The 26,646-nt window shown below is 39.5% G+C and overlaps 1 protein-coding gene and 1 non-coding gene across 33 annotated transcripts in view; one reads left to right on the top strand and one right to left on the bottom strand.

Moving 5' to 3' along the window:
- bcorl1 (BCL6 corepressor-like 1) overlaps positions 1-26,186 on the bottom strand; it is a 46,248-nt gene extending 20,062 nt beyond the window's left edge. For 2 of the 32 annotated variants that reach the window (XM_073922162.1, XM_073922176.1), the window contains exons 1-4: positions 26,052-26,186; positions 8,063-8,147; positions 5,397-7,979; positions 809-947 (exon numbers count right to left, since the gene is read on the bottom strand). In XM_073922162.1, the coding sequence (XP_073778263.1) occupies positions 809-947; positions 5,397-7,979; positions 8,063-8,068 (2,728 nt within the window). In that variant the 5' untranslated portion in view covers positions 8,069-8,147; positions 26,052-26,186. Of the gene's footprint in view, positions 1-808; positions 948-5,396; positions 7,980-8,062; positions 8,148-10,905; positions 12,277-15,355; positions 15,515-26,051 lie in introns of those variants that run through there. The other 30 variants (XM_073922169.1, XM_073922184.1, XM_005173315.6 and 27 more) reach the window with 15 other exon arrangements.
- trnav-uac (transfer RNA valine (anticodon UAC)) lies at positions 22,428-22,500 on the top strand. The gene has a single exon. It is a non-coding gene; the product is annotated as a tRNA-Val (tRNA).
- Positions 26,187-26,646: the final 460 nt, after the last annotated feature.

The raw sequence follows: 26,646 nt of genomic DNA, 5'->3' as shown, positions 1-26,646 counted from the left end.
AGGAGTGTATAAACTCTCCATAACATTGGTCAGAGTTTCAGGGTTTATTTTTCATAGTCTGCTCAGCTGTCATGCTTCCTGATTTTAATTTATGCCAATGGGCAATAAGACATTATAAACGAAAAGCGATGCTTTAATTTTGAATATTGATACCCACAGACATCGTCAGCAAATATAAATCAGAGGTAAGATTTTCTCATACAGAGCAGTTGGAGGAATAACAGATAAACCAAGACTGCTGTTCAGTCAATTTTCCTAACGGATAAACAGCTCTCGTTAATAGTTCAGCATGCTTTCACTTTCGTATTTAACATGAAACGCACATTACCCGTAGGAATGACATCCAGGCTAATAATTCTCTCTCCCTATAGCCATATAAAAACATGTGTGTATAGACTTTCCTGTCACAAAATGCGGCGAAAACACCTACACGACGGTAATTGTTTGACTGCGCTGTTAATATGTCTGTACTGCACTTTAATAATGCGACTAAAATTGGCATACTCTACATGTTTTAATTCGATTTGTTTAGTTCGTTTACAACTTTAGTCAGATTAAAGGTAATCAAAAAAAAAAAAAAAAGAAAAATCGCTGTTCAAAAGCCAGACTCTTAATCAGAGTATTGTCTTAATCATATTAAAATCAAATTATTGGCGTCCATGTAAACGCACTTATTGTCACTTTGACCCATTGTAGAAAGACCTGCATGAATGTATATATTTTTACCACAGAAGGTTTGGATTAACATAAGGGTGAGTAAATGATGACCAACGTGTCCTTTTTGGATGAGCTATTACTGGCTCAGTACCTATTTTGTTTGAGTCGGTGTGCTCCACATTAGCCGGACAGCTTTTCCCTTTGCGAGTCTTTCCCCCTGCTTTGGGGCCTGGGCCTGTTCCATCTTTCAGTACACTTTTTCCCACTCCAGGCAACACATCTTTCTTCTGCTGAAATACAACATGTAGTGAACAAAATCATAACAGAACATCTGGTCTTTCAATATTTGTAATTCAGATAAATGGCTATTTAAGTAAAGCAGTAACTTCACAGGAAAACCTAATTGTCTATAAACCCATCAACGGCTCGTCATGGTAATGCCATCATCTCTCACACCGAGGACTCACGCAGCTCATTTGCACAGCAGAATGCATGTCACTAGGCTACTCCCAAAATAATCTCACAAGAACTATTCAAATTTCCCTCCAGAATTCACAGACGTAGCCACATTGTGTAGCTCTAAATACTGGTTACATTTTTTTTAAATAATACTCTAGGAAAGGCAATGTGGCCAAAAATAATACCCTGATTCTGAAAGGTGTTCTTACCTTTATATTTTTACCCTAATATCATTTACCAAGTTCACAGAAAAAAGTGGCTTCTACACAAATTTTCCTTCAGCTTAGTCCCTTATATATCAGGGGTCGCCACAGTGGAATTAACCACCAACTATTCTAGCATAAGTGTTATGCAGCGGATGCCCTTCCAGCAGCAACCCATCACTGGGAAACACCCATACACTCTCATATGCATACATTTGGGCCAATTTTGTTCATCCAATTCATCCTAACCCTAAACAGAGCAACCGGAGGAAACCCACACCAACAAGGGAAGAACATGCAAATTCTTTAAAATAAAGACTTTCTTACTGTGAGGCGACATTCCTTTTCATTTAGAACCCCATATGAACAATTATTTCTTTTTAGCAACTTTGTTTCCCATTAAAATATTTTCTGGATTCTGTGTTTTATGATTTGGTATTAATTTACTGTCAAATTGGTGTTTAATGAAATAATAAAACGTCAACAACTGAGTCAATCTTAAGCACCGCTTTTAAAATACTTGTCAGAAAAGATGTTGCATAAACTGAACTTTATAAATTAAAACTGGTGAAAAACTGGTTGTGCTACTGATGCACCAAATTTTTAGCCTCAGGAAATCATCTAAAGCTTAGCTGAAGTTCCCTTAAGCCAGTGGTTCTTAATTCCACTGCCCTGCACATTTTTACATCTCCCTAAAGCTGCGGTCGCACTAGAGTTTGGCCTTGCAAAATTCTGTAGTATGGCGCCGTGAAAAGGGGCGGGATTAAACATGATGATTAGACATTTAAAAGGCGAGGGATTGGTTCATATTTATGTCTGCTCAGAGATTTTACAGGTCAGAATTCACCAAGCTTGAACTTTGCAAAGCTGCAAACTGCGAAACTTGCCGCACGAGCTCTCGTTTCCGGTCTGACACGTTCGTGTGAGTAAAAATGGAAGTACATGGAGAGAAAAGTCCAGTGTGACCGCAGCTTTATTTGACACACAAAGATCAGTTCATGGATCTCTCTTAACGAGCTGATGATCTGAATCTGGTGTGCTAAGTAATAATGACATAAGCTGCGTCCAAAATGGCACACTATACATTATGCACTATGTACTTATGCACTTACACACTCAACAGTATAGTACATGTATGTAGTGTCGTCCCAGATGGCACACTTATATTTTTTTTACTAAACGGAAATACAAACCGTTTCCCTGATGACGTTTGACGGTTGCCAAATAAGTGAAATAAACAACCGAATTATCAAATAATACCTGCCGTGAGTATTATCGCATTCACCATCTGGAGGCGCTATAACCACTCTCGTAGGAGAATTTTGCTTTCACCATCTAAAATAAATAGTTATCCAACATATGCGCCCGATAGCTCTGCCCATTCCGCTACGTGAGCAAACCTGCAGTCGTTGAGTGCGTGAAGTGTCCATCATTCCACATTTCATTTTACCGGCTGAATGAGTGCATCGTCCAGGTAATTAAAGTGCACTTATTATTTTAGTTTTCAGTGTGAACGCACTACTTAAACTATTTATACTACAAAATGGCGTCGAATAGTGCATAAGTATGCGATTTGGGATGCAGCTATACAAAATGTGTAGGACAGGGGGGCCTGGTATTGAGGACTGGAATTGAGAACCACTGTCCACTGCCTTAAGAAATAAGCTGCATCCCAAATGGCACACTATCCACTATGAACTTATGCACTATGTACTTATGCACTTACGCACTAAACAGCATAGTATCTGTATGTAGTGTCGTCCCAAATGGAACACTAATGTTTTTTTATTAAGAGGAAATTTAAACCGTTTCCCAGACGACTTTGACGGTTTCCAAATTAGTGAACTAAACGATCAAACTACCAAATAATATCAGAAACCAGTCCGCTTAACATGCAGAGAGGACATTTCTATGTAGTATACTTGTTACTGCTGCTTGTAATAATGCAACTGTGTTGTCATGGCAACACTGGTAAAATGGTGTCTCTCAACTCATGTACTGTCAATAAAAATAATTATTAAAAATATTGGTTAGTTTTCAGCCCAGTGCATGCAATTTTTTTTTATTTTTACTGAACTTTCATTTCAGTGCATCACAGGGTTGTACAATTATTTATTAATTATTTTTAATAATATTATTGCTTTAAAAAAAATTACAATTGCTTACAATTGTAGTGTATTTGTGGTAGTACCATGATGGTGGTAGTATATTGACTTTATTCTTCATTTACGCGCAAAAAGCAGCCATTGGAATTTATTTGGCTTGAGACTTCCAATCTCATTCACTTCCACTGATTTTTCAGAAAACAGCTGGTTCAGCTGCTTAATGTTGCAAACTGGTATTTTCTTATTATATTATTCTCATTTTTATGTGTAGTCATGAACATAATTGTTTGTAAAGCGAGTAGTTTGACCGATTTCTGACATTTATTATTCCTAGTCATTTCTCCCATAGGCGACTGAATTGAAATTTCTACACTTCCACATCGCAAAATACAGTCAATATTTCTGCTGTGCAATAGGCTGCTGGAATATATTAAAATATCTAAACAAAAAGTAACAGTAACATGTACCCATATACAATAATTGATTCTTCCCAAGACTCAAACTAAAAATATAATATAATTAAAGTCAAACATCTTTGCAAATACAATGCTTTCAGAAACAGTACAGCCACATGACTTAAATGATGTATGCGCTAACATTAAACTAGCATGATAAAACTCTTTCCACAAGAAAAGCTGAAGAAAAAACACCCACAGAGATTACATGGCAACTCACAGCAAGAATAACTCCTCCAGCAATAAAAGGGCACAATTTAGGCAGATGAAATGTTAAAAATACAAAGAATTAATTCAATTAGAATATTACCAAAACTAAGAGCTTTCCATTTCTGAGGAGTCTCATCCACTCTAAGACCAAACTGACTGACAAATCAAAAAGAAGATCTGTGGTAATAGATACTATCAATATAGACTTATTAATAACCCACAACAGTCCTTTAAAGTAAAAGTGCCAAAACGTACTAAAAAGAGTCAAAAATCAAACATGACAGAACCATGGCCAAAATTAAATGCTGCATTATATTTCCAATTTATTTTTAAATATGGCATGGCAGGCCAAAGAAATGTTCTTCAGGGGCCAATGTTGGACAGCGTGGCCTGGTTTGGGCATCTCTGCTTTACACTTCTTGACATTAAGCTGCACGGAAAATGAGGCATGGTGATACAGAATCTTCAAATGTGGCTCATTCAACCATATGATCTGAACTAGGGTTGGTACGATACTCCGTAACAAAACTTCAATATTAATTGATACCGAATTCCAGTATTGTGGCAACCCTAATCTGAATAAACTGTTTGTTATTAGCTCTACCTCTTGACTCTGTTTTTGCTCAAAAGGTGTTTTTTTTATTTACACCTTTTGCATATTTTCCATTTATAACTTGAAGAAATAAAGTACCTATAATTTTACAAGTATGCAATTGACTGGATGATAAATACAGACATTATCATATGACGATCTTTTGCCTGAATGTTCAGGAGAATTTCTCAAGACATAAAATTACTCATGCTATGATACCAGATTCTGGCCACACTCGCAGCATTAAACTAAATAATCCGCTTGTTAAGTGATGACGTGTTTGTGACGTATGTATACTTTTTCCGGGTCCAAGCCGCCACTCATTTGAGTGGAGAAATCATTCGTTTATGATCACGTTTTATTTCTATCACACATTAAAGTTAATTTTATATAAATTCATAGTGTACACAACAATCTCTGGGCTTGCTGCATAACAAATACCAACATTTTAACAATTTATAAAAAATTAATCACTTTCTGGCCATCGGATATTAGGCATGGACATGTATACTGTGATCGTGATTTTCGAAAGCATTAAATCGCTTTGTAAATGTTTTTTATTACCATTCATGAGTCTCCCCATTCAGTTGAATAGAGCGCTTGGACCCGGAAGCCACTTCGCGTGACGTCACACTTAACAAGCGGATAGTTAGTCATGGCTTATTATTGCACACACCATAATTAAAAAGTACACACTAAAGTAAGAACAACTTACCTTTTTATGAGAGAGGCCTTGCTTGACTGATGGACTGTCTTTATCTTTTTGTTTCCTAGGTGCAGTCTTTTTTTGCACTTCAGAAGGTGTTTTCTCCTTGGCATGCTTTTTTAGGTTCTTTTGTTTTATGATGGATACTTTTCCTTTGGAAGGTATCTCCTCTTTGGCTCCATTTATTTTTGCCTCTCCTTCTACTTCTACAGTGTTGCTCTGAAGGAGCGATAAGGCTATCCCTTCTACTTTAACATGAGAAGAAATCTTCCTCTCTGATGCCTTCTCTTTTGCGGTCTCATCCTCTAAATGTTGCACCAATTTCCTTTCTTTCCACTCTACTTTAATACTGGGTGAACTTCTTTTACTTGGGGTACTAGATTTAATTTTTTGTCTACTATCAGATGATTGATTTTCTGTCTGTTTTGTCTGTTTCTCCCGTCCCTTATCCTTGGGCACAGGAACGGTTGTGATTTCTGGTCTGTTTAAAGCTGCTGTGGAGTCTGTTTGTGGAGAGGTTCTGTCCGTCTTAATGACCTGTCCTTCTATGGTCCTGAATGGGGGAGAACCAGCTGTGAGGGTCTGTTGCAACGTGGAGTCCTGACACCTGTTCTGGATGCTGACTACCTCAGGCCTCTTGGACCCCACAGAAGACAGATTACAGTAGTTCTCACCAGTAAGAGCAGTGGTCTCAAGAGTTTTCTGCTTCACTATCGACTCCAGGTTCGACAGGGGGGATTTGGCCTTTTCCCACTTTTCATCCTCTACTTTTGTTGGGCTTAAATGAGAGTTATGGAAAAGGGCTCTCTCACAACTGAGGGTGCTCTTAGTCTTTGGGGCTTGAGTCTGACTTGGCTTCTTCTGCAGGGATGCTCCTTGGGAATGAACACAAGGTGGTTGCCATAAGGATTTAACTGGAGGTGTAAACAAGGTGCCTCCTTTTCCACCAACAGACTTTCGGTGGGGCTGTGAATTTACTGTAGCACATAATTGGGTGGATAAAAAACCTTGTTGAGTACCTGTTGAAAGCTTTCCACTTTTATTATGCTGGGAACCTTTAACAGCAAACTGAGCTTTCCTTTCTCTACAGACTGGCTGCTCTCCTTGGTCAATGATAGAGATGGTTTCCTGTTTGGCAAATGTCTGAAGATCTTCTACAAAAGCAGCACCTTTTCCATCTTTGCTACGCAAAGTAGATGCTAGAATGGGGCTTGCCACACCTACATATGTACCCGGGAGATTATTCAAGGAACCGGAAGATGAGCTTTTGACCCAGGATGTGTTAGGTTCTAGAGCATGGTGATTAGTTAGTTTAGAAGATGACTTCTGGGTTGCACCATTTCTCTGAGTGTCAAATGTACTAGATGACCCATGAAAAGAAGCAGAATGAATCTTTTTGGAACCTGTAATATTTTTCTGATGAGCCTCAACAGAATGATGTTCCGTGGCCACTGATGGGTTGTTCTGAGTGTCTTTAATGCTTTTTTGTCGCTTGGACTTTGCAGACAGATCAAGGGGCACGTCCCTTGGTTCAACAGGGCAGGAAACATTGAGCTCCTCTGGAGTGGACAGAGTTTTTGGTTTCAGATATGCCAACGAAGTCTTTTCTGCACCTCTGAAAGTCGAGCCTTTTTCTACAAGGCTAAGTAACCGGCTTTGAGTCGTAATATTTGCCAGAGCTGGGCTGCAGCAGATAGCAGCAGTGGGAGAAATGGTGTAACGGGTTGGTGGAGCCGAGCCCTGCGTAGCTTGCTGTACTGGAAGGGCTAAAGCTGGAGCTGCTACTGAAGACATTGGGCCTTTATGCTCAACTCTAGCCTGAAAGCCCTTAGACAAAGAGTCACACCTGACTTTGGATCCTGAAGACGGATGCTTTTTCTCAGCACCAGGTCCTCTTCCTACAGAAAAGTGATACGGGTATGTTTTGAGCATAGGTGTAGTGCTAGAACAAGAGCTTTGTGCAGGGCAGTCCTTTTGAAACTGGCTAGCAGTGGCTTCTCTCAGGGCAGCTATCTGACCTAACCCGGGTGGCAATGTGATCTTACAAAGAGGAGAAGAAAAATTGGAGGTGGGAAGGAAAGCAACAGGCTGGCCAGGTTTAAACAGTGTGGAGCACTGGAAACCTAAAGGAACACTTATCACAGGCTGGGTGGGAGCTGGTGCGTTAGTCTTCTTGTTTAGGTTTATATTAGAGTGAACAGAGTTCACAGGGTCCTCTGTGGTGACCTTTTTACCACAAGGCCACTGGTGAGTGGAGAAGATGCCAGCCCCATCAATCTTGCCTTTGGAAACCTCAATCCGATCAGGTAGTGGTGTGTTCACGGGATCAGTGCTGAACACATTGCTGTGAGGTTGAGAGGAGGGGACTTGTGGGCAATGATTTGAATTGCTGGCTTCTGAGCAGACGTCGGGCGTTTTGCAGTCTGTTGTCACCCTCAGTTTATTCTGCTGACTCTGAGGTACGTCACCTCTAAGTTCCAGAGGTAGTGTCTGCTGTGGATTCCCAACCATGCTCTCAGACACCTGGGTAGGGGCACTGCTCTCTCTGCTCACCGTCCCTCCATCCCCTACATTCATTGGTGAGGGATCCACCTGAGCAGGAAAGAGGGGAGATAAGTTTGACTTAGGGGGAAAGTAAAATAAAATACATTAAAGAGACTGATAAATTATGTTACCTGCATAGGCCTTTTCTCAGCACATTACTTGGAGTGTGTGGACAAGTGACTTTTTAGGGGATTCTCCTCTGGTTAGTGTGAAGTTCTGTAGTAAAAATAGATAATAATCAGCTTTAAAAGAAAGGTTGCAAACAAGTACATGGAATTATTTTTAAAGACGATAAATTTGTAGCATAAAGCATTACATAATTTTAAACTAAAAATAAATATTTACTCAATCTACTATTATATTTTAACAGCATAATTATTAACGTAGTCTGACCTTTTTTAAACTGTTAATAATTATGCTATTAAAATATACATTTCAAGAGTTCACACTTAGCTGATGATTGATTATAAGCAAGTTTGGCATGCTGTCCCGGGAGAGAGCCCTGAGCTCAAAAGGTCCTAGAGCCCTGGGCTCCCTCCTGTTTGCAGGGCGAGAGGGGAGCCTTAAGATCTCGACAATTCCCCCCTTGATAAGAGCTGATGACTAAAAATTGAATGCTATGAAGAGATATGCTGCAGGATGAGAGATTGACTGTAGTGCAAAATTTAGATTGATCAATTCACTTGTTGTGCATGTTTTTGGAATGTGGGAGGAAACCGGAGGACCCGGGGAAAACCACGCGAGCATGGGAAGAACATGCAAACTACGCACAGAAACGACCACCGGCCTGTTAAAGGACTAGAATCGGTGATGTTCTTGCTGTGAGGCAACAGTGCAAACCACTGAGCCACCGTGTCGCCTTATGGAGGGAAAGGTGAAGAGGTAGGGGTGAAAGGGGGGATTCTTTAAATCGAAGATGACTGTAGTGAAAAACCCTGGCTCTTTATAGTGGGTTAGGAATGGCCTGATTAGTGGATCATACATGCTAATGCAGATCCAGCCGTGTTCAATCATAATCACGTGAACCTCTCAAAATTAGTTTATGAATAAACTTCACTTATTTGCTAAAAGATCATTCATATTTTAAACAGAAGAAAACTAAATTAATCATGACGTTGATTGTTTACTAATTGACTTCATTATTTGTTCTTTAATATACCAATAATTAATCGCAGGAAATAAATATTGGGTGGTGTTCCGGCAAGGTCAGCTCAGACCTCATTAAATAAATCAAATGTAAAATATAGATTGCTGCCTACATTGCAGAGACATTTGTACCAAGAGGAAAGTGAAGTCCTGCTGTTAGCACATTCATTAAAGCAAGTTAAGTTGGTTATACATTCACCTGACATTGATAATCCCTATTAGTAGCCCAGAATTACGTGTGGCATGCAAATTACTTTCAAGAACAATCATGTTGAGTAATATAAAACATTTTTAGTCTTCGCTTAAAATGACTTTTAACAAAAGAAGGACATAGATGAGTTTAAATCATGATTAAATAGAACATCTGCATGCTTTACATCTCTTTCCCTGTAATCTGACAAAACTGACACTCTAACCATGAGGGCACAACATCATTTCTCTTGTTACAGGCAGTGATATGAGAGGCTGGAAACTTCCTGTGAGTAACAGAGGTTTCCTTAGTCAAGATGTCACAATATCCTTCAGACCACGGCTTGTGCTGGAATAGATATTACACTTACTGCGTTCAAATTTAAATAACATGTTTAAAAAAAAAACACACACAATGATCTCCTGCTCCGTATTCCAGCAATTTACATTTTTAATTACACGTTTGCGAAAGCATGCTGTCATCTGCTGGAGGAGAGACATAACTGTGAAAACGCCAAGTTTGACCAATGACACTCTCTGTGTTTGTGAGCAAGTCAATTTTGTGTATGTGAGGCGGAACTAAAACTTGGTGAAAACAAAGATACGCGAAAACCTCTGCTAAAGGGACAGTTTTTACTGCAACAGCATTCTCTTAACCCACATTGAATGGGGTGGTCCAAGTCGGCTACTTTAATTTTAATTCTCCCCCTTTTAAAGAAGCAGAGCACCCAATACTCATCAGATCTTCAAACAGCACTATAAAGGGGAATGATTCAAGTGCACATCAGGCCACAAACGCCAGAGGTTGAAGATAAAGGATGCAAAAAGTTGATGCCGGTTTTACTGCCTCATTACCTCAGTGGGACAAACTGCAGTAGATCAAGACAACATCAACAGTGCAGAAAAAGCAAAGCAACCATTAATGTGATGCTATGTCTAACACAGATTCTTCACAGGCATAAGATAAAGGCGAAGCAAGCATCTCATGTCAAGTCACAGAGAATGCATTACTAAAATGTTTACTTATAATGAGGTGGTCAAGCTGTGATTTAATCTAATTTCAATTGCTCTTGCAAAACTCCGGATCAAATCGATATGCAGGGTTCAGCCGATTTTTGACAAACTAATATATATAACCTTTTCAGCCATGCATGAATAGTGAATAAGGATTTTTAAATAAGTTTAAAGACTGAAATAGTACATGGAATTTAAAATAACATATTTAAATCATAATTATTTATGTACAATATAAAAAAAACATTAGAATATAGTATTAGCAATGCAATGCTTGAATTCACTATAGAAATGACTCACTTTATGCAAACGTTTTGAACTTAAAATAAAGTTGCACCTTGTTGCAATCGAGACGACATTATTACGATTCATCTTCAGAGATCGTGTTAATTTTAAAACATGTGCACATGAATTAGGCCAGATCACATTTAACACAGCCATCACAACCAACCAATCCTAAAACCCCCGATCCCACTTGCAAACAGTAAACTCTGCTTCGCATCAGAATTCAGGTGAGCGCAGCAGCACCACGTTGTCAATACAGGTGACAGCCGTCTTAAAACATCAATTCCTTATTTTTCTGGCTTAAATTGAGACCTAACTGATGTCGACACACTTAAAGTACCTGTCTGGCATAAATCGAGCCGAATAGGCCTGATGATTGGAAAGTTTATGAGGTGTTATATGCATGATTATCCGCTGCTAAAGATAGAACTGATAATTTTCCTTGAGACATTTCTCATCTTGAGGCATCTCAATTATTGAAAAGGCAGGATCAGTGGGAGCCCGTGGTTTTCTCCAGCTCTGCTTCTTTTGAATGGGGCGCAATGATATACACGGAGACGAGGAAATAAGCATCGTCTCTTCTCTCTAGACGAGAGCTCAGCACACTCGCGGTCTCCCGGTCAGTCCGTCGGGGCTCCGCAGCCCGGAGCTCAAATATGCACAAAGGATGATGCAGGAAAGCAGTCGATGACCAGCCGATGTCACGTATCCTAATATTAGGACAGAGCATCGTCCTAAAACAGACCAAAATGTTTGTTCCTCCGGCCAAACCAGAGCTACCAAAATACCGCCTCACACAATGCAAGAGACTCTCAGGTGACACGAAACGCCTTGCATGCTGAAATGGGAGTCAGTGATAAATATCGCCGATGTTCAAAACACAAAAACAATCAAACGTAGGTCCCGCGAGCGGGGATTAAGCGACATTTTATATCACAGGGAAAGAACCGAGAGCCTACACGGGTCCGCGATGTGGCCAAACTAACGTTAACCGACGTGTTCGTACTGGCAAAAACTATAAAGTGACCGTTGGTTTTTCGCGAAGCGCGAGCCGAGCTATGACGTCTGAATGAGAAGTCGACACAAAACACACGCGTAGACAAATGTCACGCGCACATTTAAGGTTGGATGAGATCTCCTTCGCGAAGAAACATCGTACTTTGGCTGTCTCTTTCTCCACACTGCCCCCGAGGAGTGTTTGGAAACTAATAAGGTCGCCGAGTTTTCCGTACGCTCCTTATTATGACCGTCACTTGTGCTGCGTGACACGCGGGGAGAGCGTTATTTCGTACGGAGCAAGGTGTACGAAACTGAAGGAGCGATTTTCAGATCCCTGCGCAGCGAAGTCTCCCCTCTACCAACTCGCTCTGCATTACTCTGCCTCGAAATGTTTCTATAGCGGAGCAGCTCCAACAATCAAACTGTTATGACATGCCACAGCCCCAGAACCGAGTCCTCCGTCTATACAGCCCCGAATAATTCCAAAAGGCAATTAGCGAGCCAAATAACGATGTCAGATTGTACAAACGTGCACCAACCCGTTTGACCGACATTTGGAAGATGTTTGCGCATCAAGATAGCGGCTTAAATCCGGTCTTCCGATCTTGTCCCTCGCAGTTCACTAATCTCGACGATTTTCGGTTCTGAAAGTCCGGGGGGGTTCGTACCGTATCTCTCTGTCTCTGGTCTGGTGGGAGAGAGAGAGAGGGGCAGATGGAGCCGAGCTCGTGTGGGAGTTGTAGTGCTTCGACATCCACGCCCTGACCGCGTTCGCCCTGAGAAGGGAGGAGCGAGGACTGCAGGTCCCAGCATGCACCGCGAGAATCCAGCCGCTCAAGGGGAAAGGGGATCGCAACGGTGCGCTAAACTGCAAACCCTACCCGAGTAACAAAGTGAAAATACACCCTCGCTCTCAATTAAACCGTTGCTCCGGGACGCGACACGCGAGGGTCGCCGAGCAGCACGTGCACGTTTGTATAATCTCGCCTTCAAATTCGCACACGTGGGCCGGCACGAAAAGAGTTGAGACAAACATTGCAGCGGAATTAGTAAAAAGCCTGCTGGGTCTCGAACTCTTTCAATAGAGCCACGAGACTGATGTCCACTACGGGACACCCAGGAAACGATCGCCTAGCATAGATGCACGTCAAAATCCAACGCTGCAGAATGGGCCGAGATGTTTTTATTTACATTTCTGACCTTTAATTGCGCACATTCTATATATATGTGAAGCCTTTTCCTTGGGAAAACATGCTGCATAATGCTAGATCTTTAACATGCAATAAAATAACGTGATTTTGCCAAATATGTCTTAGGTTAAGGTAAAGCCTGCCTAATTAAAAATCATTTGAACTGGGATCCTCAGGTGGATTTAACCTTCTTCTCAAAAGCCCACCACTGACCTTCACCTTTACATTATTTGTCAGGTGACAAGCAGCTGTTGCTAAATATCTCTGGAGCTTCAGTTTTATGTTTCAGAACATGCACTGGATTGTTACTAGGTTACTCTTCAGATGCTGTTGAGAAAATGTTATTGTTGTTTCTCCTGCAACACCTGTGAATCCATTGAGAAGCTGAGCCTTTTCTCTCATTTGAAGGCTAAATTGAGTTGCCTATTATAAAAACAAACTGTCATATGTTGCGTTTCAGTATTTCAAGCCAACAGAACCACCATGACATATCACCTCAAATAGATTTTCTCAGCTTATATAGTAAAATGACCTGCAGTGTCAATCTACTTTGACATTCATGGGGAATTTAAGATTTATTTCTAATTATGCTCTTTAAAAATAATAATAAATATAAATGAAATTACGTCTGCTTTCCCTTTAACCAAAAACACAGCTATAAAGAGATAATGATGCAAGCGTATACTCTCAAAAGACTGTCATTAAAATTAGGCCAAATTAAGAGTTCTTTCTCCTGTCATGCTTGCCTTGAAATAATCAGTCACTTTTCCAGCAGCAAGTCACAAATAATCTAAGCTTATCTTCCTTGTATCAAGACAAGACAATGAGCATGATGATAGCTAAATCAGCTGTCCAGTAGCCATTTGCTGGCTTCTTTGATCTTGAATTTAACAAGCACCCCATACTTTTCAGCCTCAGACACAGTACGCCAGACAGTGTGATTCAAGCAAACACTTGTTATTACATCCCAGATGATTTTTTTTATGCTGGAAGATTCATTTTATTATTGTTTTACATATTTACAGAATGTTATTGTGCATAACAATTAATCAAAATTGTACAAACATCTTGAATCTGCTGCACAACGTTCCTTTGACCTCATGTAGCCTATTAAACAAAACAATAACATCCAACAGGTTGGGGCATGTTCTCAATATGATATAGCCTGCTGAAAATATTACTTTATTTACATTTATTGAGGTATAACTTTTTCAGTTTAGCCTGAACTCCAGACAATTGTTCAGCATTTTTTAATATCTCAACACCAAATCAATGTCACCGTCTATCTCATAGGCATTTCTTCAGATGAACTCTTTACTGAGCAGCACAAGATTACACATGGACTCGTAAAGTTACCTCAAGCTGCCATTTGAAAGCATTTTGGCACCGGAGACGCGCCAGACCTTGGCATTATGATTGAATGACTACTAATAAAGCATATAATTATGTATAGTTAAAGGGACGCTCGTGCGTTTGATGAATAGCCTATATATAAGCGTAAATAGGCTTTTATTCCGCTTTAAAATGCAGATGACACGGCATTATCAAGCACAATCATCGGGCAATATACAGAATCACAGTCGTCCCAAATTAGTGTTGCTCCCACCGAAATGCATCAACGTAAACAAATGTGCATTTTAACATTTGTGAGCCGATGACCTATTTTTGTGATTGCTGCTCCAATGCAAACTGACCCCGTATAGACTACGCTGAGCATCGCGTCTTCCTGCGGCTCAAACGCCGATGCTGCCGTGAAAACACAGACTGTTAACTGAGACAATCGCATTAGACAGATGCAGTCACTGCAATGGGGCTAATTGAATTATTAAAAGCTAAAATATCGCAAACAAGTCGAACGTGGTGGTGGGCATTGCTTGTCTGCTTGTGAATGCGTCTGTCAGTTAGATTCAGCGCGGATGCTATGCACATTAAAAGGCCTATTGAGGGATTCGGAAAAGTTTGACTTGATTCGTGTCAAATTCAAGCCACCATTAGCTGTTTTACACAGGCCTGAGGTGGCTGCAAATGAACGTCACCGCTTGGGCAACCTTCACAACTTAGTTTCAAAACACAATTAAAAGAACTGGCGAAGGAAATGACAACAGAAAGGCCGTGCAACAGTGCAAACTGAGGTGTCTGACCGGTGCATGCTTCACTGCATGGCTGAGGTAATGTCGCAAGGGTGGGAGACGGAGAGAGAGCACACGAAGTGGGCAGGTTGAGAGGATGCAAAAGATATCAAAACTTATTGCATCGCGAATTCACGCGCATTTGCGCGATGCATCACTTTCGTAGGCCTTAACGCACGTAATGACATTGGCTCTTGCGATCGCGTGCGGTCAGTTTAGGACACAACGTTATGCATATATTTTCAAATGTTGCCGCATGTTGTCTTTGCACTGTATTAAAACATGCAACCGCTTCAGATAGTTACATCTCGTCATGACAAGATGTTAGGACTTTGATGCACTCATGTACAAGTGCAAAGTTTAGAGAGTTGACTGTCGCCCTCCATTGCGTTGTGCAATGCCCCCTTTAATGCCCCCTCGCTCGCCAGTATAGCGCCTTTGTTATTAATCGCATGGAATCGCGCCGCCTTACCTTAGCGGCCCCAAACTGCTTTTCTATGCCTCGGAACTTGCCGTATTCATCCAGATGCAAAGGGAAGTGTGTCTGCCTGTTGTTTTCGTTTCCGTCCGATAGTATGATTCAGTGGAGGATTTAACACTGTGAATTTTGGGTTTCTCCCCGCGATCTTCCCTCATCGCCGCAGCAGCTGGAGAGGAAAAATCGCGCACGCTGGGTCCTAAAGCCGGCTGCGTTCCCACAGGTGACCGCGAGCAGCAGCGCTTCCGAGCCCCGCTCTCCTTCCTCCGGAGCAGCTCCTGTCTGTCTGGTCAGTGCTCGTGTAGGGGAGGTGATCAGACTTAACTACAGCTTATAGCCAGATTTCTGTGCTGAATTATTTTTACGGCTTTCTAGCGCACGGATATATTGCTGATACAAGGCTTTGCTGTTTGATTCGTTTGGTTCGTTTTTTGCTCTCGCGAATCTGGACGTGAAACGCACATGTAATGCACTGCATTATGGTTTAATCAGTGGATTATAGAGTGGGCCAATTGGACCCCAGACTGCCAGGGGCCTCCAGCTGAGCTGTAGAGCTAAAACAGACAGAAATTAAGAAATCTGTTGAACAGCTCACATTAGCTATTGTGTTATGCTGAATTGTGTAGTTGTTGATTCAACATTGCACAGGTCAAAGACAAAAATGTTAATTTTATTTTTAAAAATGAGATGTTTACCATGATTTAAAGAAGCCACAAATAGTATTTCAGTGTAACAATAGTTTTGATATCTTGTCAGATAATTTTAGAGCAAGAATCATTAACACTGTTTAAAGTATTTTCTTATATTTTACACTGTCCGCCAAACAGCTAGGTCTTGTCAGTATTACATTTGAATAATTTAAAATGTCATAACATTTGTGGGTGGTGTGGCAGCGCAGTGGATAGTGCTGTCGCCTCACAGCAAGAAGGTCACTGGTTCGAGCCTCTGCTGGGTCAGTTGGCATTTCTGTGTGGAGTTTGTTGTGTTGACATGGGTTTCATCGGGGTGCTCCGGTTTCCCCCACTAGTCCAAAGACTTGTTGATAGGTGAATTGGGCTAAATTGTCCGTAGTGTGAATGGGAGTGGGTTTCCCAGTGATTAGTTACAGCTGAAAGAACATCTGCTGCATGAAACATATGCTTGATAATTGGTGGTTCATACTGCTGTGGCAACCCCAGATTATTAAAGGGACTAAAGAAAATGAATGAATGAATAACATTTGTAAAGACCTATACTCAATAATTATAGGAAATATTCTGTTTAATTTTGTACGTAAACTAAGTAAAATGTGGAGGATCTTAATATATAATTGTAAACATTTTCTGTAATTGTGTATATTTCCTCAATAAAAAAGTAATATCATTTAGTTTGATTATTTATTTTAGTACAGGTCAGATTTTTAGACAGGTCTTGTTTTTTAGGTATTACACTGAAAGAACAAGAAACATTATTCATTCATTTTCCTTCGGCTTAGTTTCCCTTCCCCTAATTTATCAGGGGTCGGCACAGCAGAATGAACCGCCAACTACTCCAGCATATGTTTTAAATAGCTGATGCCCTTCCAGCTACAACCCAGTACTAGGAAACACCCTTACACTCTTAAATTACACACACACAACACATACACTAAGGTCAATTTTGTTTACCCAATTCACTTTTAGCACATGTCTTTAGACTGCAGGGAAAAGCGGAGAACCCGGAGGAAACCCACGCAAACACTGGGAGAACATGCAAACTTCACACAGTAATGCCAGCTGGGACTTGAACCAGTGACCTTCTTGCTGTGAGGCAACTGTGCTAACTACTGAGCCACCTAATGCAACATTATCTCACCCATAATTTGATATTTTATTGTATGTTATTTAAACAAAAACATAAACATTAAAGTTTAATTTTCTTTAAAATCAGATTTGTAGATTGAATTTTAATGTGGACACCTGGAGGGATCTCACTTTGGACTCATGTGTTCCTTTTTTATCAGAATCTTCATTTGTCATATTCATTCATTTATTTTATTTTGGGCTTAGTCCCTTTATTAATCTGGGGTCACCACAGCGGAATGAACCACCAACTTACCCAGCATATGTTTTACACAGCGAATGCCCTTCCAGCTGCAACCCATCACTGGGAAACACCCAAACACTCTCATTCAAACACATACACTACGGCCAATTTAGCTTGCCCAATTCACCTAAAGGGCTTGTTTTCTGCTTTTCCATGTAGGGCACCATTGCGAATGCTTCAAAATTCCTTTTAATAATAACTCCAGTACATCCATCTGTAAATATCAATATAGGGTTTCTCTAATTGCACTTTATAACTTATACCTTTATCCTGCACTTGCTGCTATTGCACTCCTGGTTAGACCTAAATTGCATTTTGTTGCCTTGTACATGTGTAATGACAATATATGTCCAACTATACTCATCAACCTGACAATCAGAATTTCTGTGTAGCTCTAAATTGAGCTCAGGTAGATTCTGTTTCCACTGATCATTCTTGAGATGTTTCAGCAGCTTCATTGGACTTCACTTGTGGTAAATTCAGTTGATTGGACATGATTTAAAAAGTGATACACCTGCCTATATAAAGTCCAAGGGTTGATAGTGCGTGTCAACGCACAAACCAAGCATGAAGACAAAAGAATTGTCTGCAGACCTCAGAGACAGGATTGTCTCGTAGCACAAGGCTGGAGAAGGTTACAGAAAAAATTCTGCTGCTCTGAAAGTTCCACTAAGCACAGTGGCCTCCATCATCTGTAAGTGGAAGATGTTTAACCACCAGGACACTTCCTAGAGCTGGCCGGCCATCTAAGCTGAGTGATCGGGGAAGAAGGGCCTGAAGAGGTGATCAATAACCCGATGGTCACTCTGTGGTCACTCTGTCTGAGCTCCAGCGTTCTTCCGAGGAGAGAGGAGAACCTTAGAGAAGGACAACCATCTGTGCAGCAATCCACCAATCAGGCCTGTATGGTAGAGTGGCCAGACTAAAGCCACTACTGCCTGGAATTTCCCAAAAGGCATCTGAAGAACTCTCAGACCATAAGAAACAAAGTTTTCTGGTCTGATGAGACTAAAATTGAACTCTTTGGAGTGAATGCTATGTGTTACATTTGGAGAAAACCAGGCACCGCTCATCACCAGGCTAATACCATCTCTAAAGTGAAGCATGGTGGTAACAGCATCATGCTGTGGGGATGTTTTTCAGCAGCAGGAACTGGAAGACTAGTCAGGATAGAGGGAAAGATGAATGCAGCAATGTACAGAGACATCCTGAATGAAAACCTGCTTCGGAGTGCTCTTGACCTCAGACTGGGGCGCCGATTCATCTACCAGTGATGACCCAAAGCACATCACCAAAATTTCAATGGAGTGGCTTCACTACAACTCGTTGAAAATCCTTGAGTGGCCCAGCCAGAGCCCAGACCTAAATCCTATTGAACATCTCTGGAGAGATCTGAAAATGGCTGTACACCGTCGCTTTCTTTCCAACCTGATAAAGCTTGAGCGGTACTGCAAAGAGGAATGGGCAAAAATTCCCAAAGACAGGTGTGCCAAGCTTGTGGCATCAAATTCAAAAAGACTTGAGGCTGTAATTGCTGCCAAAGGTGCATCAACAAAGTATTGAGCAAAGGCTGTGAATACTGATGTACATGTGATTTTTCAGGTTTTTTATTTTTAATAAATTTGCAACAATTTCAGAAAATCTTTCTTCACAATGTCATTATGGGGTATTGTGTGTAGAATTATGAGGAAATAAACAAATTTAATCAATTTTAGAACAAGGCTTTGACATAAAAACATGTGGAAAAAGTAAAGAGCTATCAATACTTTCCAGATGCAATTTATGTCAATCAATCAGACAGAAGGGCATTATGGCGAGTGAAATGAATGAGAAATCTTTGCACATAACACAGGCCTATGGGTGCAGGCTAATTGCATATCTTTCATAAATTAAAAAGCATTAAAAGATTCAAAAACTTTAATGTAAATTAAATAAATAGCACTGACTGACTAACTTTATTGCTTCTCTTTGGTCTACCAAGATCTTTAATCTTTATCTAATTCCAAGATACTTTACAATGACCATGACAGGGTTTCTACATATTTCATCAAGTCAAAAAGACTAAAGCACTTGTCAAACTCTTGCACCCCTTATTTTACATAGAGGTGCCAGCATTACAGAAATCGAAGCTTTCACAAGAGTGCTTATGGTAAAATGAGGAACAGTGTGTGACTTTAATTAAAAAGTGCATCAAACTTTATGCACCCATTTTGCCTGGAGCAATGTAATGAAGAGGATACACTGAGCTGTTTGCATATTAAACCCACATTATCCCTGAAACACACATCATATCTGTTGATATCAGCTGATGTTTTAATTACTAATTAATCCTAACAGATAGACAGAAATAGATAGACATAAGAGTAACAGTTCATATATGTCCTGATTTTATTTGATTCTGATTGCAAGTTCTCATTTCAATGTGACTGAATTCTTGATTTGATTAAGAAATACAGATTTGATACAGATGCTATTTGTATTTATAAAAATGAACAGTGAACATCAGTTTACAATTAAAAAGCTAATTTAATTAAAACAGATGAAGAGCTGAACCTAAAGAATTTTTCAGGAGAAACTATCTCTCCATTTAATTTTATAAACAAAATATTTTTGGGTATTAAAAATAAAGCATTAAAAGAAAATGTATTCACTGTTATGTATTTTTTGGCCAACCCTATAGGCAGACAAAGGGACAGACAAATAGCTAGATACAGACATGTAGACAGACAGACAGACAGACGGACAGAAAAACAGAAAAACAGACATAAATAAACAGAGAGAAATTAACATACAGAAAGACAGAGAGAAAGACAGACAGATATACAAATAGACATGAAGACAGAGAGACAGACAGGTGGACGGAGACAGACAGACAGATACACAGACAGATCAATATTAGACTGACTGACAGTCATGCAGACAGCAACAAAGAAAGACAGATAGACATTATGGACAGAGCGAAACAAAGATAGACAGACATACAGAAGCAAATAAAGAAATAGACAGACATTAGATACAGAGAGACAGACATTATATAGAGAGAGAGACAGACAAACATTAGGTACAGACAGAGACAAAAAAGACAGACATTAGAGACAGACAGACTAAACGACTGACAGAAAGACATACAGAGTGAAACAAAGATAGACAGACAAACAAATAAAGGAATAGATAGACAGGCAGGCATTATATAGAGACAGACAGAAAAACAAAAAGACAGAGAGACTGACATACATTACAGACACAAAAAGACAGACAGAGAGACAGTCAGACATTAGATAGAGACAGATTGACAAAAAGACAGAAAGAGAGATTAACAGACAGACAGAAACAAAAAGATTAACATACAAAAACATTTTATAGATAGACAGACAAAAAACAGACAGACATTAGACACAGACAGACAGAGACAAAAAGACGGACAGAAATACTGACAGACAAGTAGACACATTTCAGACAGACAAAAAAGACAGAAAGACTTACAGTCAGACATTAGATACAGACAGAAAGATAGAAAGACAGAGAGAGAAATTAATAGACTGTCAGACACTATATAGAGACAGATAGACAGACAAAAAGACAGACACATTACTTATACAAAAACAGACAGACATAAAGAGACAAAAGACAAAGAGACTGACAGACACTAGACAGAGACAGATAGACAGACAGAAAAAAGACAGAGAGAGACTGACAGACAGAGAGACAGTCAGACATTGGAGATAGGTAGATAGACAGACAGACAGACAGACAGACAGACAGACAGACAGACAGCAGACAGACAGACAGAAACAAAAAGACAAAGAGACTGACAGACACTAGACAGAGACAGATAGACAGACAGAGAGAGACTGACAGACAGAGAGACAGTCAGACATTGGAGATAGGTAGACAGACAGACAGACAAAAAAGACAGACAGAAAAAAATAAAGAGACACACAGAGACATTATATAGACAAAAAACAGACAGAAACAAATAAAGAGACAGAGACATTATATATATATATATATATATATATATATATATATATATATATATATATATATATATATATATATATATATATATATATATATATATATATAAACAGACGGAAACAAATTGATAGACAGACAAAAACATGAACAGACAGACAAACAAAAAGTCAAACAGATTGACATTAGACACAGACAGACAGAGACAAAAAGACACAGAGAAACTGACAGACAAAAAGACAGACAGAGAGACTGACAGACAAAAAGACAGAGAGAGAGACTATAAAGATGGAAAAAACAAACCGATAGACAAAAACATTTTATAGACCGACAGACAGTCAGATATTAAAGAGACAGACAAAAAGACAGAGAGACTGACAGACAAATAGAGAGACATTAGATAGACAGACAGAAACAAATAGACAGACAGACACTATAGACAACAACAGAAAGAAAGAGACAGACAGAAAGACAGACTGACATTAGACAGACAGACAAACAAAAAGACAGAGACATTATATATGGACAGATAGAAACAAATAGACAGAAGGTGCTACCACTGGCCATGCAAATATAACGTCACTGGAAAAAATCACTGGAAAATATTCATTTATTTATTGTCACAGCCTAATGGCATTTTACGGTCGTTTCACGCAAAATTGTGGTCATTTAAATAGGTGGACTAAGCTTCTCGTACTTCACAATTAAAGATTACAACCAAGTGTGAGTAGAAACGTGTACAACCCAAAGCTATTCACAGAGCAAAGTTGTCTTGGGTCAAGCTGATTCTGGGCTCTGTATGGCGCTGTGTGTGACCCGCTGAACGCGCGAGCTGAGATGCACACGTCAGACCGACGGAAGTGTCACCGATAAGAAAACAAAGAGACCATTAAAGAAAAAACCTTACATGCTGTTAAACCTGGATTGTTTGGTTTCGATGTGTTTACGAAACAAAAACAGGTTGACTCTGGTGTTTTGTCTGTCAGTTGTGTTTTGTCTAGCACCCACGACTCCATGATCCGCAAGCGGTTCCATAGTGTAGTGGTTATCACGTCTGCTTTACACGCAGAAGGTCCTGGGTTCGAGCCCCAGTGGAACCAAGCGTTTTTCGTGCCTCAGTTTATTGGCATTTGTTAGTTTCGGCATCTAAAGAGATCGTGGTATTTCCTGTTGAACTCGATTTAAACTGAAAGATACGCAGTCTGTGTCTTTATCACGCGGATTATCATAATCGCCAGTGGAGCTCTGACCGCCATAAATATGATCTGACCAATCTGCTAGATAATAATGCAAACTTTAAAGTCATTTACTCAGCTGTAAATAAATTCATCTGGCTGATGACGATGTCGGACGACATATTAGCATTTGGCTTTAGCGCCAATTCAGGAATAGTGTTCGTGCGACCCCTACTGTTATCTCTGATCCTCCTAGTATCACACATTTCTGCCGGACTGCTGTTCATACAAATTCAGTCACCCCGGATTAAATTAATGCAACTGCACCTTATAGCCTTATAGGTGGCCAGATTTCTGAGATTGAAACCGGTGACATTTCAGTGGTCAGAGTATCAGTAAAATCTGTTACAGATATAAAAACAGGAGCAACAGATCAGGCCAGCCTGGTGAAAGTGGTGTTTTTTCCTCCAAAAGTGGACCTTTTTGCAGTTATACACTTTTTATATATTTTAAGCTGGATTAGCTTGTCGGATTGTCCTCATAATCACACTTTTTGATGTACCAAAATTATTTCTTGAAGATTTTGAATAAAGAAATATGAATAAAAAATTATTTTTGATGTATGAATTTATTACATCATATATCATTAGAAAAAAGCAGGAATCTGGTAAAGTTTTACTTTAAAAACTAAAGCCATATTGTCATTTCCTAGGCAAAAAACAAACTGGCCAGAACATTCAGCTTGCATTCAGCAAGTTGTCCATTTAAATAAAAATAATTAAAACATAATAATAATAATCATTTATTCATTCATTTTCTTGTCAGCTTAGTCCCTTTATTAATCTGGGGTCGCCACAGCGGAATGAACCGCCTTCTTATCCAGCAAGTTTTTACGCAGCGGATGCCCTTCCAGCTGCAACCCATCTCTGGGAAACATCCACACATACACACACACACACTCATAAACAACGGACAATTTAGACTACCCAATTCACCTGTACCACATGTCTTCGGACTGATTATTATTATTATTATAATGGCAACGCAGTGGCACGGTAGGTAGTGCTGTTGCCTCACAGCAAGAAGGTCGAGCCTCGGTCCAAACACATGCGGTACAGGTGAATTGGGTAGGTTTGATTGTCCATGGTGTATGAGTGTGTATGGATGTTTCCCAGAGATGGGGTGCAGCATGAAGGGCATCTGCTGCGTTAAACATGTGCTGGATAATTTGGCAGTTCATTCCGCTGTGGCGACCCCGGATTAATAAAAAAGGGAATAAGCTGAAAAGAAAATAAATGAATGAATGAATGAATAATAGTAATATAGAGCTTCACAATTTTCTAGCCTCTTTTGTAAAAAAGTACATTTGAATATTTCTCTATATAAAAATAATGCAGTAGCGAAAGAAAGATGACTTCACTTATGTCAGACTGAATGTTTTCTTGCACAGCTGGATGCTGGACTCATGAAAATATTTGTTAGCATTGGTCAAAACTAATTAGCTGAAGTCACAAAGAAGCGACAGCCAACAGAGCATTCCACTTATTTTCACTATATATGATGACATCGCAGTCTTTGGGACAAATTCTGGACCTTTGTCAGTGAGAGGTGGGTCTTCCGAATTACCCCTCTGGCTATGGGCCTGAGATCTTGTATGCTTTTAAGCCTTTATGATTTTCATATAGAATAATAATGATGCGCAGGGATGGGCAGTATTCATGATACAAGTATTTCAGTATTTTTCCATTACATGTTTTTTACAGTGATTAAAGAGAAGATCTTCAAGACATGACTTTCTGTATGAAATTTGTACAAAATGTATACTAAAATGAAAGAGAAACAAAAGTTTATAAATACCTCCTCACTCAGGTACAGGATTAGAGGTGAATGAGTATGCAGAGAAGCTGACTTAAACTTGCTCAGAGAAATGCCGTTGTCTTCAAACATTATTTACTTCACTAATTCAGTTTAATGGTAAAGGGATTGATCGAAAATGTTTATTGATAGAAGGTTTGCAAAAAAACTATACTTCCATGTAAAAGTATTTTGTAGTATTTTTCAAAATACAGTATTTTGTTTTGATACTTGTTGTCACTGATGTATTCTGTAGTTTATTTTACACATAAAATTGTGGTTTTTGGCGTTTTATTTTAAAATACATTTCAATGTATTTTTGCCCAACCCTGATGATGAGTTTTGCAAAAAATATACGAAAGAATGTAACTATTTCAAAGTGCAAATAGATTAAAACAACAAATTTATGCTGTTAAGAAAAATAAAACAAATAGAAACAGATTAGAAATCTGTAAGCCTTATTAGGCTAGAAACAGAAATGTGAAATTGTGAACAATGAAGCAGTATCTGGCAATGGCTGTAAATTATTTCACCGGCAAAGGCAGGTGAATAGGGTAACATTTATATTTATCATCGTACTTCCCCAGTTAATTGATATATTAAGAATTAAATTTATGCTCAGTGGTTGGCACTGTTGCTTTACAGTAAGAAGGTCGCTGGTTCGAGCCTTGACTGGGACAGTGGGCATTTCTGTCTGGAGTTTGCATGTTCTCCCTGTGTTGGTGTGGGTTTTTACTGGGTGCTCCGGTTTCCCCCACAGTCCAAAGACTTGTGCTGTAGGTGAACTGAATAAACTAAATTGGCCGTAGTGTATGGTGTGAATGAGTGTGTATGGATGTTTTCCAGTACTGGGTTGCAGCTGGAAGGGCATCCACTGTGTTAAACATATGCTGGATAAGTTGGCAGTTTATTCCGCTGTGGCGAGCCCTGATGAATAGGGACTAAGCCTAAGAAAAATGAATGAATAAATAATTTGCCTGCATTTCCAGCACACAAATTTAAACACTGCATGAAATCAGGTTAAAAATCCTTCAAAAGTCAAAAGATTTTACTGAGGAGATCTTTTTGAGAACAGCCATTTTTTTTCAGTTTTACTTCGTAGAATAAAATGGTATTATAAGTGTGAACTTTCACAATACAGATATAAACACAGCTGAAGTTTGGTTTATGTGAGAACTGCTGAAATTGAAAAATATTGACTAAATATATGCACTGCAGCCTAATTGAAAGCTACAGATGGATAAAGTGCTATACTTCCACTTGAATGGGGAAAAAACGTTTGAAGAGAATTCTGAAATCTAAAAATGGACAGGTGCAAGTAATTACTATTTTCATGCGAATAATGTGTACAACATTTACCTTCTTTTGTACTTTTTGGCTAAACATTTTAAACATCAAACATTTTTAGGCTCATTTTAAGCACACGGGATGCATTTTCTGCAAATATAGACCTATTGGTGCAAGTGTAGATGTTCAGTTTAATATTATTTATTTTTGTGTGTTGAAGCATACAGTGAGCAGATATTGCATTTGGTTCATCAGTGTTTAAAATTCTACTCAAAACAAACCCCTTTCAGGCCTTGTTATATCATACATTCACATGAAAAATGGCATACGACTACCTTGAAACATTAAGCGGCGTGTGCTGACTCCTGAGTTTGATAATTATTGATAACAATGCTCTCCTCTGGTCGTAGTTCAGTTTCTCGGAGCTGAGGTGAAGTAGCAGCGAACGACCGAGTAAACAACAGTGTATCTCGCAGCGACCTCTGTTGGTGATTTTTATTTTTCTTGCGGAGTGTTTTGAACATTGAAAATGGGACATTTCCCCTGACAGAAAGACAAAATGGAGAAACATTTTAAATAATATCCCATCTGTATCATTTTAAATAAATGTACACATTGTAAATCAAAGCATAGGTCTAAATTTAAGAGTTTGTTTAATTCATTCATTCATATTCTTTTAGCTTAGTCCCTTCCAAATTCATCAGGGTCACCACAGCGGAATGAACCGCCAACTTATCCAGAATTTTTTTTACACAGCAGGTGCCCTTTCAGCTGTAACCCAGTACTAGGAAAGATCTACACACACACATACACTACTGCCAATTTAAGTTATTCAATTCAGCTATAGAGCATGCCTTTGGACTTATGGGAGAAACCGGAGCACCCAGAGGAAACCCACGCCAACACAGGGAAGAACATTCAAACTCCACA

The sequence above is a fragment of the Danio rerio genome, chromosome 14, assembly GCF_049306965.1.
Source record: "Danio rerio strain Tuebingen ecotype United States chromosome 14, GRCz12tu, whole genome shotgun sequence".
NCBI classification, from domain to species: domain Eukaryota; kingdom Metazoa; phylum Chordata; class Actinopteri; order Cypriniformes; family Danionidae; genus Danio; species Danio rerio.
Note: the sequence above shows the minus strand (reverse complement) of the source record. Positions and strands in the feature narration are given on the sequence as shown.